The sequence below is a fragment of the Artemia sp. Qi Xiang Cuo genome, chromosome 1 (assembly GCF_049724085.1).
Source record: "Artemia sp. Qi Xiang Cuo chromosome 1, ASM4972408v1, whole genome shotgun sequence".
NCBI lineage: Eukaryota > Metazoa > Arthropoda > Branchiopoda > Anostraca > Artemiidae > Artemia > Artemia sp. Qi Xiang Cuo.
This window is the reverse complement of record NC_142794.1, coordinates 31,368,856-31,381,460: the sequence shown is the minus strand read 5'-3', so window position 1 is coordinate 31,381,460 and position 12,605 is coordinate 31,368,856. Positions and strand designations below refer to the sequence as shown.

Genomic DNA, 12,605 nt, shown 5'->3' with positions numbered 1-12,605 from the left:
ATGCTACATATTTCCAATAATACAACACAGAGAATTTTTCTTTTTCACATCCAAATCCGAATTTATGTCAAATTTCACCAGCTTCTTCTTTTCTTCATCACTTTGAACTTTAATTTTGCACTTTTCACTTAAATAAAAAACAAACTGAAAAATTCCCTTATTTTCATCAAACTTGATGAACTCGTGGTCTAAACTATCTTCCACTACTTCAAAACAAAGAGAGCATTTTTTATCTTCATTTCTCAGGAAACGTGACACGCTATTTCGGTAAGGCAAAATCATGTGTATGACTTGAAACATAAGCTCTCTCACTTTTGGTTCCATGGGGAAAGAATGTAGATTTCTAAAGGCATTATTGAAAGCTTTTTAAGGTTTTTTAAAGTTGTTATTGAAAGCTTTGTCGTAGAAACTTGAAAAAGGGCTCATTCGATTGAAAGATAGCGATGTTGTAGAAACTTCAAGAAGGGCTCACTCGATTGGAAATTGAAAGGGCTGGTGTCCAAACAAATGGAGAGTGTTGAAGATAGATAGACGGGTGATTCGGCATGAAAAGAGAGAAAAGGAGAGGAAGAGCTACACAGGAGTTATATATCCTGAACAATTACTTGGAATTGACAGTGATAACAGGAGTTGGAACAAAAAATTAAATACAGATCAGGAAAAGCACACACAAACAAATGGAGACTGTTGAAGATAGATAGACGGGTGATTTGGCATGGAGAAAGAGAAAAGGAGAGGAAGAGCTACACAGGAGTTATATATCCTGAACAATTACTTGGAATTGACAGAGATAACAGGAGTTGGAACAAAAAATTAAATACAGATCAGGAAAAGCAGACACAAACAAATGGAGATTGTTGAAGATAGATAGACGGGTGATTTGGCATGGAGAAAGAGAAAAGGAGAGAAAGAGCTACACAGGAGTTATATATCCTGAACAATTACTTGGAATTGAAAGTGATAGCAGGGGATTAAATACAGATCAGGAAAAGCAGACATAAATAAAGGGAAAGAATTGAAGATAGATAGACGAGTGATTTGGCATTGAAAAGAGAGAAAAGGAGAGAAAGAGCTATAAGAGGGAAAACAAAGGTCAGATAGTGTGTAGACACATACATGTTCAGTCAAAGCGCAGGCATATCCCCTCTCCCGAAAGCTCCATGGACTATGAGAAAAACTGATGTAAGTTTTTTATACGTAAACGTAATAACGTAACGTAATAACGTAATTTTTTGTAATACGTTATACGTAACGTAAATAACGTAATTGTTTTACGTAATAACGTAAAAAATTGAATCTAGAAGTAATCTTTCTATGTAACTAACAAACCCCTCTTCACCACATCTGCTGTTGTTAAATCTTCAGTTAGACTACACAATTTTGATTGAAATTTTGGCTAAAAATTTACAGTTAGGACCACCGAAAGACAAAAAATTCAGAAGAGGTATATTATTACAAAAGTAGGTTTTGAAAAATTTACATCTTCAAGTGATTACCACACTTGAAGAATAGAGAAAGAACTAAAACAACAAATGTAGTTTCCTCTTCAACTTAGAAGTGGACTGTGTCGTCTTTTGATTTTAAGGAACGGACGGCACTTACTCTCCATCATAAATAGCATAGATACAGGCGGTGTGATTGCAACCATGTCATTAAATTTCTTTTAGCTATTGTAGTTTAGATTTTTTACTTGTTTGAAACAAAACCGTTTAGCAATTTCTAATTAGCTGGCTTTTTTTCCTTCTTGAGCTGTCTAAAATATTCAAGTATTTGAAAATACTTATAAGATCATTGTTCGATACAAAATGTATTACAATTACGTTAGCGTAGATACAATAGCATGGATAGACTGATATATTCTTCTCCTTCCCTTCCACCACTGGATAAGCATAAGCTAAAACCATTTTGTTTTACGAAAATCGTCAGTACGGAGTGAAAACTTTTTAAAAAGAGTATTTTCACTTTTAGTGAAAACTACTTGAATGCCATTCCACGTAGCTGCTTCAAGATACATCCCTTCGTCCACGAACTATTGTAATGTGAATCATGGGTCCATCTGATCAGGCCCAAGTAAACTTCATTTATATAATATTTACGCTACAGTGAGAGGCCAGCAGAAACTAAACAAAACATCTCCAGAAGTTTCCATATAAGAATTCCAACGGGTAGGAAATTTGTAGGAAACAAGAACAATACTTGCAGTGAGAAAACACAATCAAAGTTGAAAGCGGGAGATCTTAAAAGACAAATCTCTGTATTTAACAAATATAACTTTTTCGTACTTAAACAATGAACTTTTGCCTTAGTGACAGACAAGATCTCTTCTTGAGAACTAAATTTAGAAAACACATGTTTTCATGACAAATAAAGGGCAAATATAAAGCTCAAAAGAAGAAGTAATTGGCTTGCATAAGTTGTCAACCCTAAACCAAGCAGAAATACTATGCATCAAGAAATAAAACAAATGACAAACATAAATTTCAAAAATTACATAATGTAAACAAAAAGTAAAACATAAATTTCAATAAGCAATGATAACCAACTTAAAACTGGCACAAATTACCTCTAATAAAAAAGATGTTGCCACCCCCCTAAACGCTAACCCGACTAAATGTGTACCCAACTAAGTTGATTGTTGTTCATGTTAGTGTCAACAGTTACCGTGGGCTCTGATATTAACAAAGTTTCTCTTTATGTCGAGTAACATGTCACTCTTTACTAGGAATTATCTCTTCTAGAAATTTACTTGTCAATAGAAATGTCATTTTTACTTAGTCAACGCAGTGGGTTTCAATGATCTTTTACCGATTCAGTCCGCGACTCACATTCTTTTTATCATGGATGCATCAGGTCACATCTTCTTTATTAAGGGGTGAATATAAATTTTGAAGTATTGTTTACCGAGTATTCAACTTAAATTTATAAAAATGTAACAAATTGTAAGTAATGAACAATCCTTATCAATAGTGACCTAAACTCTAAAACTCTCTATTACAACATATGCAACAATAAAACACACAATTTGTGCAATTTTAGAAATAGTAATTAAACTTCGTTAAATTGATGGAATCTATACAATAAAAACGAAGCATGTAAGAGATTTAAGAGCACGATCTGCAAAACATGAAATTTGTAGTTTTGTTATGAACTGGATTAATACTTATGAATGACTATAGACATCATATTTATAATGGCTGTATATACACACACACACATACACACACACACATATATATATATATATATATATATATATATATATATATATATATATATATATATATATATATATATATATATATATATATAAAAAAAAATAAAAAAAAAAAAAATATAATATAAATATATATATAATATATAAATATATATATATATATATATATATATATATATATATATATATATATATATATATATATATATATATATATATATATATATATATATATATATATATATATATATATATATATATATATATATATATATATATATATATATATATATATATACAACAAGTAATAATACAAATGAATAAATAGATGTTAAAGCGAGTAATGCTTAGATTGAATATGAAAATCAAGCTTAAAACGAAGAAAAAAAAATTTCTATTGAACTATAAATGAAAATTAAAACGAACAGAAATTAAATAAACAATCAATGCAAACAAACATACAATAAATATTAATGTAAATTAATAAATTTAAATGAGAACGGATTATATTACAAATATTTTCTTTTCGAGTTCTTACAGTACTGAAATAAAAATACAATTACATTGAAATAAATTCTTGAACTGATGGATCTTTCAAGAATTAAATATCATTATACATCAAATATTCAATTGGATGTTGTTTATACTTTCCAAGACTGTTCAAGACGCATATGGTTTTCAGTAAAGTGCCAATGACGCAGTAGGTTCTACAATTTTACAGTGAGAGAAGGAGGTCATAAACAAACTCTATTTTGTAGTGATTTTTGTTAGTTTCAAGCTTGATTTATACATTAATTTTATGTTCCATTCGTTTTATGATTTATTTATTAATTTACAGTATTATCTATTGTATGTTTGTTAGCATTGACTGTTTATTTAATTTCTGTTCGTTTTAAGTTTCATTTATAGTTCAATAGAATTTTTTTTTTTTTTTTTAAGCTTGATTTTCATATTCAATCCAAGCATTACTCGCTTTAAAATCTATTTATTCATTTATATTATTACTTGTTGTATGTTCCTGCTATGATTGTTTATTTAATTTCTGTTCGTTTTGGGTTTCATTTATTCTTTAATAGTAATTTCTGGTCGTTTTGAGTTTGAATTTTAAAAGGTATTTGTATCTGCTGAGGTATTTGTACTAAAGGTATTTGCACTCGCCAAATCAGCCGCCTATCTATCTTCAACATTCTTTGTTGAAGATAGTTCAACATTCTTTGTTCAACATTTTTTGTTTCTACCCCTGTTATCACTATCAATTCCAAGTAATTGTTCAGGATATATAACTCCTGTGTACCTCTTTCTCTCTTTTTCTCTCTTTTCATGCCAAATGACCCGTCTATCTATCTTCAATAGTCTCCATTTGTTTGTGTCTGCTTTTCCTGATCTGTATTTAATTTTTTGGTTCTACTCCTGTTATCACTATCAATTCCAAGTACTCGTTCAGGATGTATAACTCCTGTGTACCAGCTTTTATCTGGTGCCATCTTTTAAAAGAAATAATATATTTCCGACATCTACAACATTTTTCACCTAGAAACTGCCACAAATTACATGAAACTGATGCTCATAGCGAATCTTATCCATATTTTCCTCCACAGAAGTTCTGTCACTGCCTTAATGAGAAGAAAAAGAGGAAAACTACGAGTCGAGTGTTTCAGCAGTATGAGTAAGTAAAGGAATTGGAAAAGCTTCGAAAACAATAATATAAGGAAAATAGCATTTTGTATTTGTTATTACTGTAGTAGTATGCTGAGTATAATCGGTATAACTACTACCCTTACCTTTATGAATAATGTAGTCAACGAAGAACATAGTAGGGGTGATTTTGCAAAGAGCTTCGTGTCTCTTACGTATCATGTTTTCCTGGACCTCATAGTATCGAATGGATTGCACAAGAGACATGGAAAAAGGGTTATTTGATCTAAAATTAAATCGTCTTCAGCCCTTTTTAAGCATAGAATTGGGCGGAGGGCAAAATTTTCCCCCTCCTGGGCCCTGTATATCCCTGCATTACCACGTGTCAGTGGATTAATAATGTCTAATTAGCCCCCTTAGTTAAACTGGTTGAAAAGCCCAAGAATTATGGCCAAGTAAACTAGAAGTTTCATAGACACATTTAAATAGAGATTTAGAGATTTAGAACTTAGAGACTTGAAGATTTAGAACTTAGTGGAATCAGAGTCATCTGAGGATTTCTATCTGTGTGATTAAAGGAAGGACCTGATGTGAGCCCCTTGGGCTTGCTCAAAGTTTGACTAAGGTACTTCAGTTTTTCTGACTGTGTTATATTGGTAACTCATTGAATTTGAGGGTTTAAAGACTCTAAGAATCATATACCGAGGAGTTTGATAGAATGAGAAAGTCAATCCAGCAGTCGGTACTTGGGGAATCCCAAGGTTTTTGACAAAATCTTCAAATTTTTTGGGGTTTCGGAGTTCTCCGAAACCCCAAAAATGTCTCAACTGTGTAAAAATGCTACTTACCCCTAAATCTTGCTGAAAATCAAATTTCGTTCTTTCCCAAAATCTCCTCGAGAATCAGGGTGTTTCCCCAAAAATTCGCCTAATTTTAGAAAAAGGGGAGGGAAAACAGCCTAGACAGAATTCTTGTAAAATATGAAGAAACTTTCATAGAAGTATGAAATATGAATCAAAATATGAATCAAAAATATGAATCAAAGAAGAAAGTTTATCGGGAGGGAAAAATCAAAGGCTGGTCCTTATTTTTGTCCTATGTGTGGAGGTTTAGCTGAGAGCGTGTATCACTTGATGTGTGAATGTGAGGAGCTGAGTGATTGGAGACCGGAAGTGTTTGGTAGGGGGGTTTGTGATTTTGAGTGGCTGGTGAATGTGTGTGCGGATGAGTGTTTTCTAGGTATCAGAAGCTTGGCACGATTCCTTCGTCTCTCGATGAATCATAGAAGTAGATTTCTGTAGGATTATGTTAGGTTATGTGCAATTTCTTTTTAATGGTTTTTGTTTATAGTTTTTGCCATGGCCTATGGGCTTTTAGCGCAATTAAATTCGATTCTATTATTCTATTCTATAGATATGTCTACTTTTAAACCAATAATCTTTGTGTGTTTGGAATAAGCATAAAATTTAAATTATTCCTTTTTTAAGAAATACAGTGTACAACTTCATCTTCGTAGATCTTTAATTTTAAGTCGTGTTTTCTTAGAGCCTATTTTTTTTTTTTTAGAGAAAAAGTTTTATTAAAAAAAAATAAAACACATTAACAACAAAACCCAAAGTATATTTTTGAATTGGCTGAGTACTGTTCAGAAAATCCCATAGACCACAATAACAGCTATCTGATAAAACTGCCATTTCAGGCAGGGTAATTTAATGCATCTTTGAAGCCACTGGATGCTACTAGAAAGTTTCCAATGTCATGGTTGAATACTACAATTTTGTATTTAAATAACATACTTGAAAAACTTTACAGCACTGCTGATTTCACCGGTTGAGATAACAATATATTGTTTGATTTGCTATATTTCTAAGCTCTTTACATTTTTTTTTAATTGTCCGTATTTACTTTCTAAATGCTAAAAGCAGCCTTTTTCATGTCTGTAGTAATACGAGAAAAGACCGTATTGGCTAAAAACTTCTAAATAGTTCCTTAATACCTCAGATAAAATCTTTTGAAGCTACCACAAAATTAGGAACTTAGAAAGAGTTGTTTTTAAGGTGGGAATATCTTCTCTCGGGACTTGACTGTCCCCTTTAGAAAAAAAGTTTACTTGAGGGACGTTCTAATGTTTGCTCTAAGAAAATTACTATGGGGAAAGTTGTCCTTAGGTTTGTCGCGAAATTTGTTTTCTGTGCTTCTCTAAGCTCAGTCGAGTTAAAATAAGTCAGAGGGAACATGAATTGCATGTACTGTGAGCTTGGTTATACCAGTGGAATGAGTAGGTTAAATGACATGAAGTTTTAGTGGTTGGTATTTTGTGCAGGACTCAAACGCACGAAACAAAACTTTCAGTGGCTCGTATTGCTACATAGGTGTGAGCAAAAATAATTGTTTTTAATGTCAAAAGCACAATTACAGGGATGGAGCTAAGGAAATAAGGCCAGTTGAGTAGCAGCTGTAAACATTGTTGGATTTAAAGAATTGAGTGGCTACACTTGCAAAGTTGATATATTAATTAATATTAAAAAAAATTTATTGTTTCATAGAAGACATGTGCCTAAATGAAGGAGGGCACGGGTTGACTTCCCCCGGGATACACAGATTTTTTACAATTCCTATAGCTTCATCTTTTCCCTATAATGTAACTATTTTTCTCGGATATTTTTGAACTCACGCTTTGCTTTATGAGCCTTCTCCCCCTTTCCAGAAATAGTCGTAACAGGAGAGCTAACTTTAATCGTCAGTTAAAGTAAATAATTGTCGCTATTACATTTTCCACTCTTTAATTAAGGTTTTATAATGCTGAAACTGAAACCATTTTTGGTCGTTGGGTAAGCCGTGAGATTCGTCTGTTTTCCATATATCTAAATTTTTGGATATTTCTAAATATCTTACCATGTACTTCGTCTGGTATTGATGTATTCAAGCATGTTCTTTGTGTTCCATTGAGTTGTCAAGAGGTTTATTGGCCAATCTGATCATCGTCATCTATCCATTTTCTCTGCACCAAACCTTGTCTTGATGAAGTTCTTTAGTTTTTATGTGCGTACAGTCTGCTGTGGAACAGAATTGATCAACAAAATATTATGTATTTAACTGGTGCGTTCTGGCATTCATTTTACAAACTTTTGCACGCCGTTTTTTTTTTTTTTGTTTTTTTTTGTGGTTTTTTTTCATTTAAGTCGTTTTATGAAGCTGGATAACGTTATAATCATGATTTAGATCCTGACAAACTTCTTTAGAACGTCTTTAATCCTCATACAATCTGCTATGGAATATAAATTTTTGAACACAACATTCCATAAAGGATATTTGGTGAATATCAACAATATTTTATATTCAATGATGGTATTAGATATTCAATGATTCATATATATAGTGATTCAAATATATAGTGATTCATATATACAGTGATTCATATATATAGTGTTTCATATATATAGTGATAGTGATATATATTAGATTTCACTTTTTACACCGTCTTATGTTGTTGCATGAAGTAATTTGTGGTTTAAGCTTATATCCGACATTTATAGTGTTTTTTTTTCAATTCTTTATTAAACCTACTACAGCATAGTGATTCATCAATATAAGCTGTTGCACTCAATTGATTCGTTCCGGTTGTCGTTTTATGATTTTTTTTTTTTTTTGTTCACGACACATAATGCTGGTTCAGTCTGATGTTTTATTTTTAACCAATGCAGTAGCTAGGTCGTCTTATTTGTGGTGCAATAACTTGGCATCGTTTAGCAGACTGACCATCAATCTGACTGATTAGCCGTCACAAATCTGACACCTCTATTTATTAGAAATGCACTTATCAAAAACATACTGCACCTGATTTATTGCCAAATCGATAATAACTGTTGAAAAAAATTAATGACAACAATAATAATAGTAAATGCTTACATCAAAATAACAAGTGACATAACTCTACTCTGCATCTACTCTGCAATTCTACTCTGCATCGTTGCTGTGGCAACAAGTGTCCCCACCTGATTCATCTAAAAAAAATTTGAACTTAGACTGACAATAATTGGTATTAAAAACAATCCATATGTCGCCTCTATTACGTCCAAAGGTTGTATCTGACATTATGGAAATTTCTGAAGTAATTGCCAAAAACTAATTTCTAAGCTGTCTTAGAGGGAAGATCAGCAGGGTAATGTAGATAACGAGAATCAAAGCCTGATGGAATTTGCTCAGGCAACGGTTTCTGGCAATTACTTTTTACGTTTGAAAATGTCATGTACAACTTTTAGTAGTAACAGCGATCACGTATGTTTAAAGAAAACTGTCACATTCACTTTTATTTTTCAGCAAAAGCTTATTTTGCTACAAAATATTGTAATAATACCCACTCTACCAAATCTTCGTCAGCACAAGGACATTCATTTTACGTGGAAGTGTTTTTGTCCGAAAATGCTAAACGATAAGCTAAGTATATTTTCAGTGACTTGACTTGATTTATTTGTAAAATAAAAAACAATACATATTTTTATTCCCGTACTGGAATGCCAACATGCCAGAGGCTATAAACGGTCAATACAGGAATTTGAGAAATCAATCAATTTACACAAATAGCACACCGAACTGGAAACATATCTTTTTCAAATAATATTGATACACTAAACTAACAGCAGTAAACAAAACATATAAATAAAACAACAAAAACCCGTTAAACAACTTTCTTATCATCTCAATAAGAAATTTTTTAATAGTTTTTCGGAACAACCTTAATGAAATCGATTCTTTTATATAATAGGGCAAGGTATTCCACACTCCCGAATTTCAGAACTTAGTAAATTATTTTCGAATGAGGATGTTGGGTATGAGTGATACTCCGTAGCTATATGAAACATATCAAGTTGTCTTGTTCCAAGTGGTGCTAATGAATGAATACACAAGTAAACCTAACTAGCGACTTATAACAGCCATTTTGGAAACATTCAAAACTTTTGCCAGATGAAATGAATCGTAGAAGACCGGTCCAGTGTCATCATGCTCTATCACACAGCAGAATTCCAGACTGAATTCAAGCTTTTAGACAATATTGGAATGTGAAGAGCCTTAGTTTTTAAATGTCTAAGAGACACTTACTCAGTTTGAAGGGTGAGAACAAGGACTAGAAGGAACTTTCATGCTGCACGGAATTAACCAAGTCGAGAAATACAGAAATCACTTCAAAACGAAGTGAAGAACTGATAATCCCTCAAGAGTCTTTCTGGTGTGTTTTCAAGGCACATCTTTATTTGGATTCTTATTAATTCCTGATAATCCTAGACAGAAGGCAGTAAAAATAGAAAAATCTGCATCAGTCTGTCAACTACGATCTGAGAAACTGGAAGACTTATAAGGCTTCTTTGATTACCTTTGATTTTCTGACAAAGCCATCTTCCAACTGTCCGGACTCATAAACAACAAAAGGAATATTAACTGGTTCACCACTACGTCAGATTTTGTGTTGTAGAAGTTGTTATCCCAAACAATTTGAAGCATAAGCCACTTTATGTAAACACTGCATGATTATTTCATTTTCGTTTAAAGGTGACAAAAAAAAGATCGAACAGAAACTACAGAAAACCTTGTGGACGGCAATGAGATAGTTCCTGGGTTAGCAGAGGCAACATGAATGATCGACCCAAGATTAATAGCAGTTCCTGCGTAACTGAGCCTCTCCAATTAAATCATAAATGTCTCTTCTGACTGAAAGAGTAATTTCAGGGAAGACTGGTAAATAGAAAGTCCCACTTAAACCGGAAACCGCATTCCCTGATTTGAAACTTAGCTTTTTATTTTTGGTTATAGTTTAAGATGAACGTGTACCAAAAAAACACATAAAATGATTGCTGAGCTGATAACTGGTGATCGCTATAAATGTCAAGGAGTCAATCCCGTAGGAATTGAGGTCTAGCAATGGATAGTTTAGTGCTTGTAGTTTACTACTTGTTTTCAAGATAGTTTCTTAATCTTTGTATAATTTAACAATTCATGTTTTTTGTACGCTTTTACTTTTTTTCTTATTCTCTCCCCTTATTTCTATTTACCATGTGCACAAATAATGGTTCTAAAAATAAATTATTCCTATTGTTCTTTTATTTTAAAATCTTGGCGATTCATGAAAGGCTTAGAAGACCGTAGTGTGAGAGGGAAACATTAAATCTTGATAGTAAACCTGACTATTAATTTTTTTAGATGGGTGCATCCTTGGGCGCTGAAGCCATGAGCCATCTGGAAGAGATCTCTCCGGTTGGAATTGAAATGATGCATAAGGCGAATTGTATTGCAGTCTTACTTCCTACAACAGTAATAGCCCTAAGGCTGAAGTCGCCACCAGTCAGAACAATGATCAATGCTGGAGTTGCTATAGCCTTAGGAACTGATTTCAACCCAAATGCACACTGCTTAAGCATGGTACGTTTGCACATCGAGTTGACATAAGGTAGTGGTAAAATGAAGGGGCATTATTCAAACTCTTTTTGTATTTTTAAAGCCATTGTCAGAGGTGATTATCTAAAGAGTAACTCTCCAGCCTAAAGCTTTTATATTTTTAAGTTGACAACGTAATAAGTTGGGAAAATAAATCAAGGACTGCTTTATTTTCCTGATAATTACAAACCTTTTATTAATCTAACCACAGAAACTGATCGTTCCTATTATTTTGTTAGTTTTCATCTTTAATATATTATAATGTTTTTTATTGTATATATAATTGATGGATATAAACCATTTATTTTTCTTAATAATTTTGTCAAAAAACTAAAGTAACTAATAAAATCTCAATAAAAACAATTCCTATTTCTATTTCTTTTTTCTATTACTTTCTCTATATATGTCATAATAGATTATGCTTATGCCGAGCTCTGATAAAAATCTACACTAAAAAATATATAAGCATTCTTTTCTTAAATACTCCTGAGGGTATATTACCTTCATGTATAGCTTGTAAAGTTTAAATTATAGTTGATCATATATGATGTTTAAAGCTAGTTTTATAAAGAAATACAAGACAAATAAAAACAAAAAATAGTTACGTGCTACTTGAAGATTACTTGCAAGACAGGGATTTCTTTTACTACACAATGTTCATGATAGTTAATGGAGTAAAATGGCTGACATTTCCTCAAATCATCTTTTGTGTTATGGCCCATGTGTACCTCTAAAAGAGGAAAAGGTGGAAACCCGAATTTAATCTTTTGTAAATTTGGTTTCAGAGTCATCTAGCTTTGTTTGTTCTGCTTAAAATATACTGGGGTGCTAATTGAAGGGCGGTAGGGGGGATATTCCATTCCCACAGAATACTCTTCCTTCCTAGATTTTGATGGATACCTAATTTCTTGGTATTTTCAGTGAAAAATTTAAAGGAAAGAGCAAAATTGCCCCCCCCCCTAGATTTTGAATTTTTTATATATTCATTATAAAAATTGCGTTCCTCTTCCTATATTTTCATAAATCAGCACTACTGAAAATTTACTTTTGCAGTTAAATAGCTGATTCTACCCCAGTAAAGTTCTTGAATCTTTGATTGTAAGCTTTCACGGGACAATAAATTCCATATCTACTGAAAATGTACCAGTTACGAGTCTAAATCGGCAACTGGAGAAGATAATTGCAAAAGCAGACAATTATAAGTCGAACTTTCTTCCGTTCAGATAGTGTGGAAAAGCTCCATATATTTTACCAGGAAGAAGACATTTGGGGTGAAAAAAGCGTTTTAAACTCTGCTCAGGGCTGGCTTGTGAAATTCACCTTTAAC

General features: G+C 32.4%; 1 protein-coding gene across 1 annotated transcript in view; it reads left to right on the top strand.

Moving 5' to 3' along the window:
* LOC148956205 (putative imidazolonepropionase) overlaps positions 1-12,605 on the top strand; it is a 124,113-nt gene that overhangs the window by 76,818 nt on the left and 34,690 nt on the right. Inside the window, exon 7 of the mRNA XM_089094495.1 lies at positions 11,045-11,263. Within this exon, the coding sequence (XP_088950621.1) occupies positions 11,045-11,263 (219 nt within the window). The remainder of the gene's footprint in view (positions 1-11,044; positions 11,264-12,605) is intronic.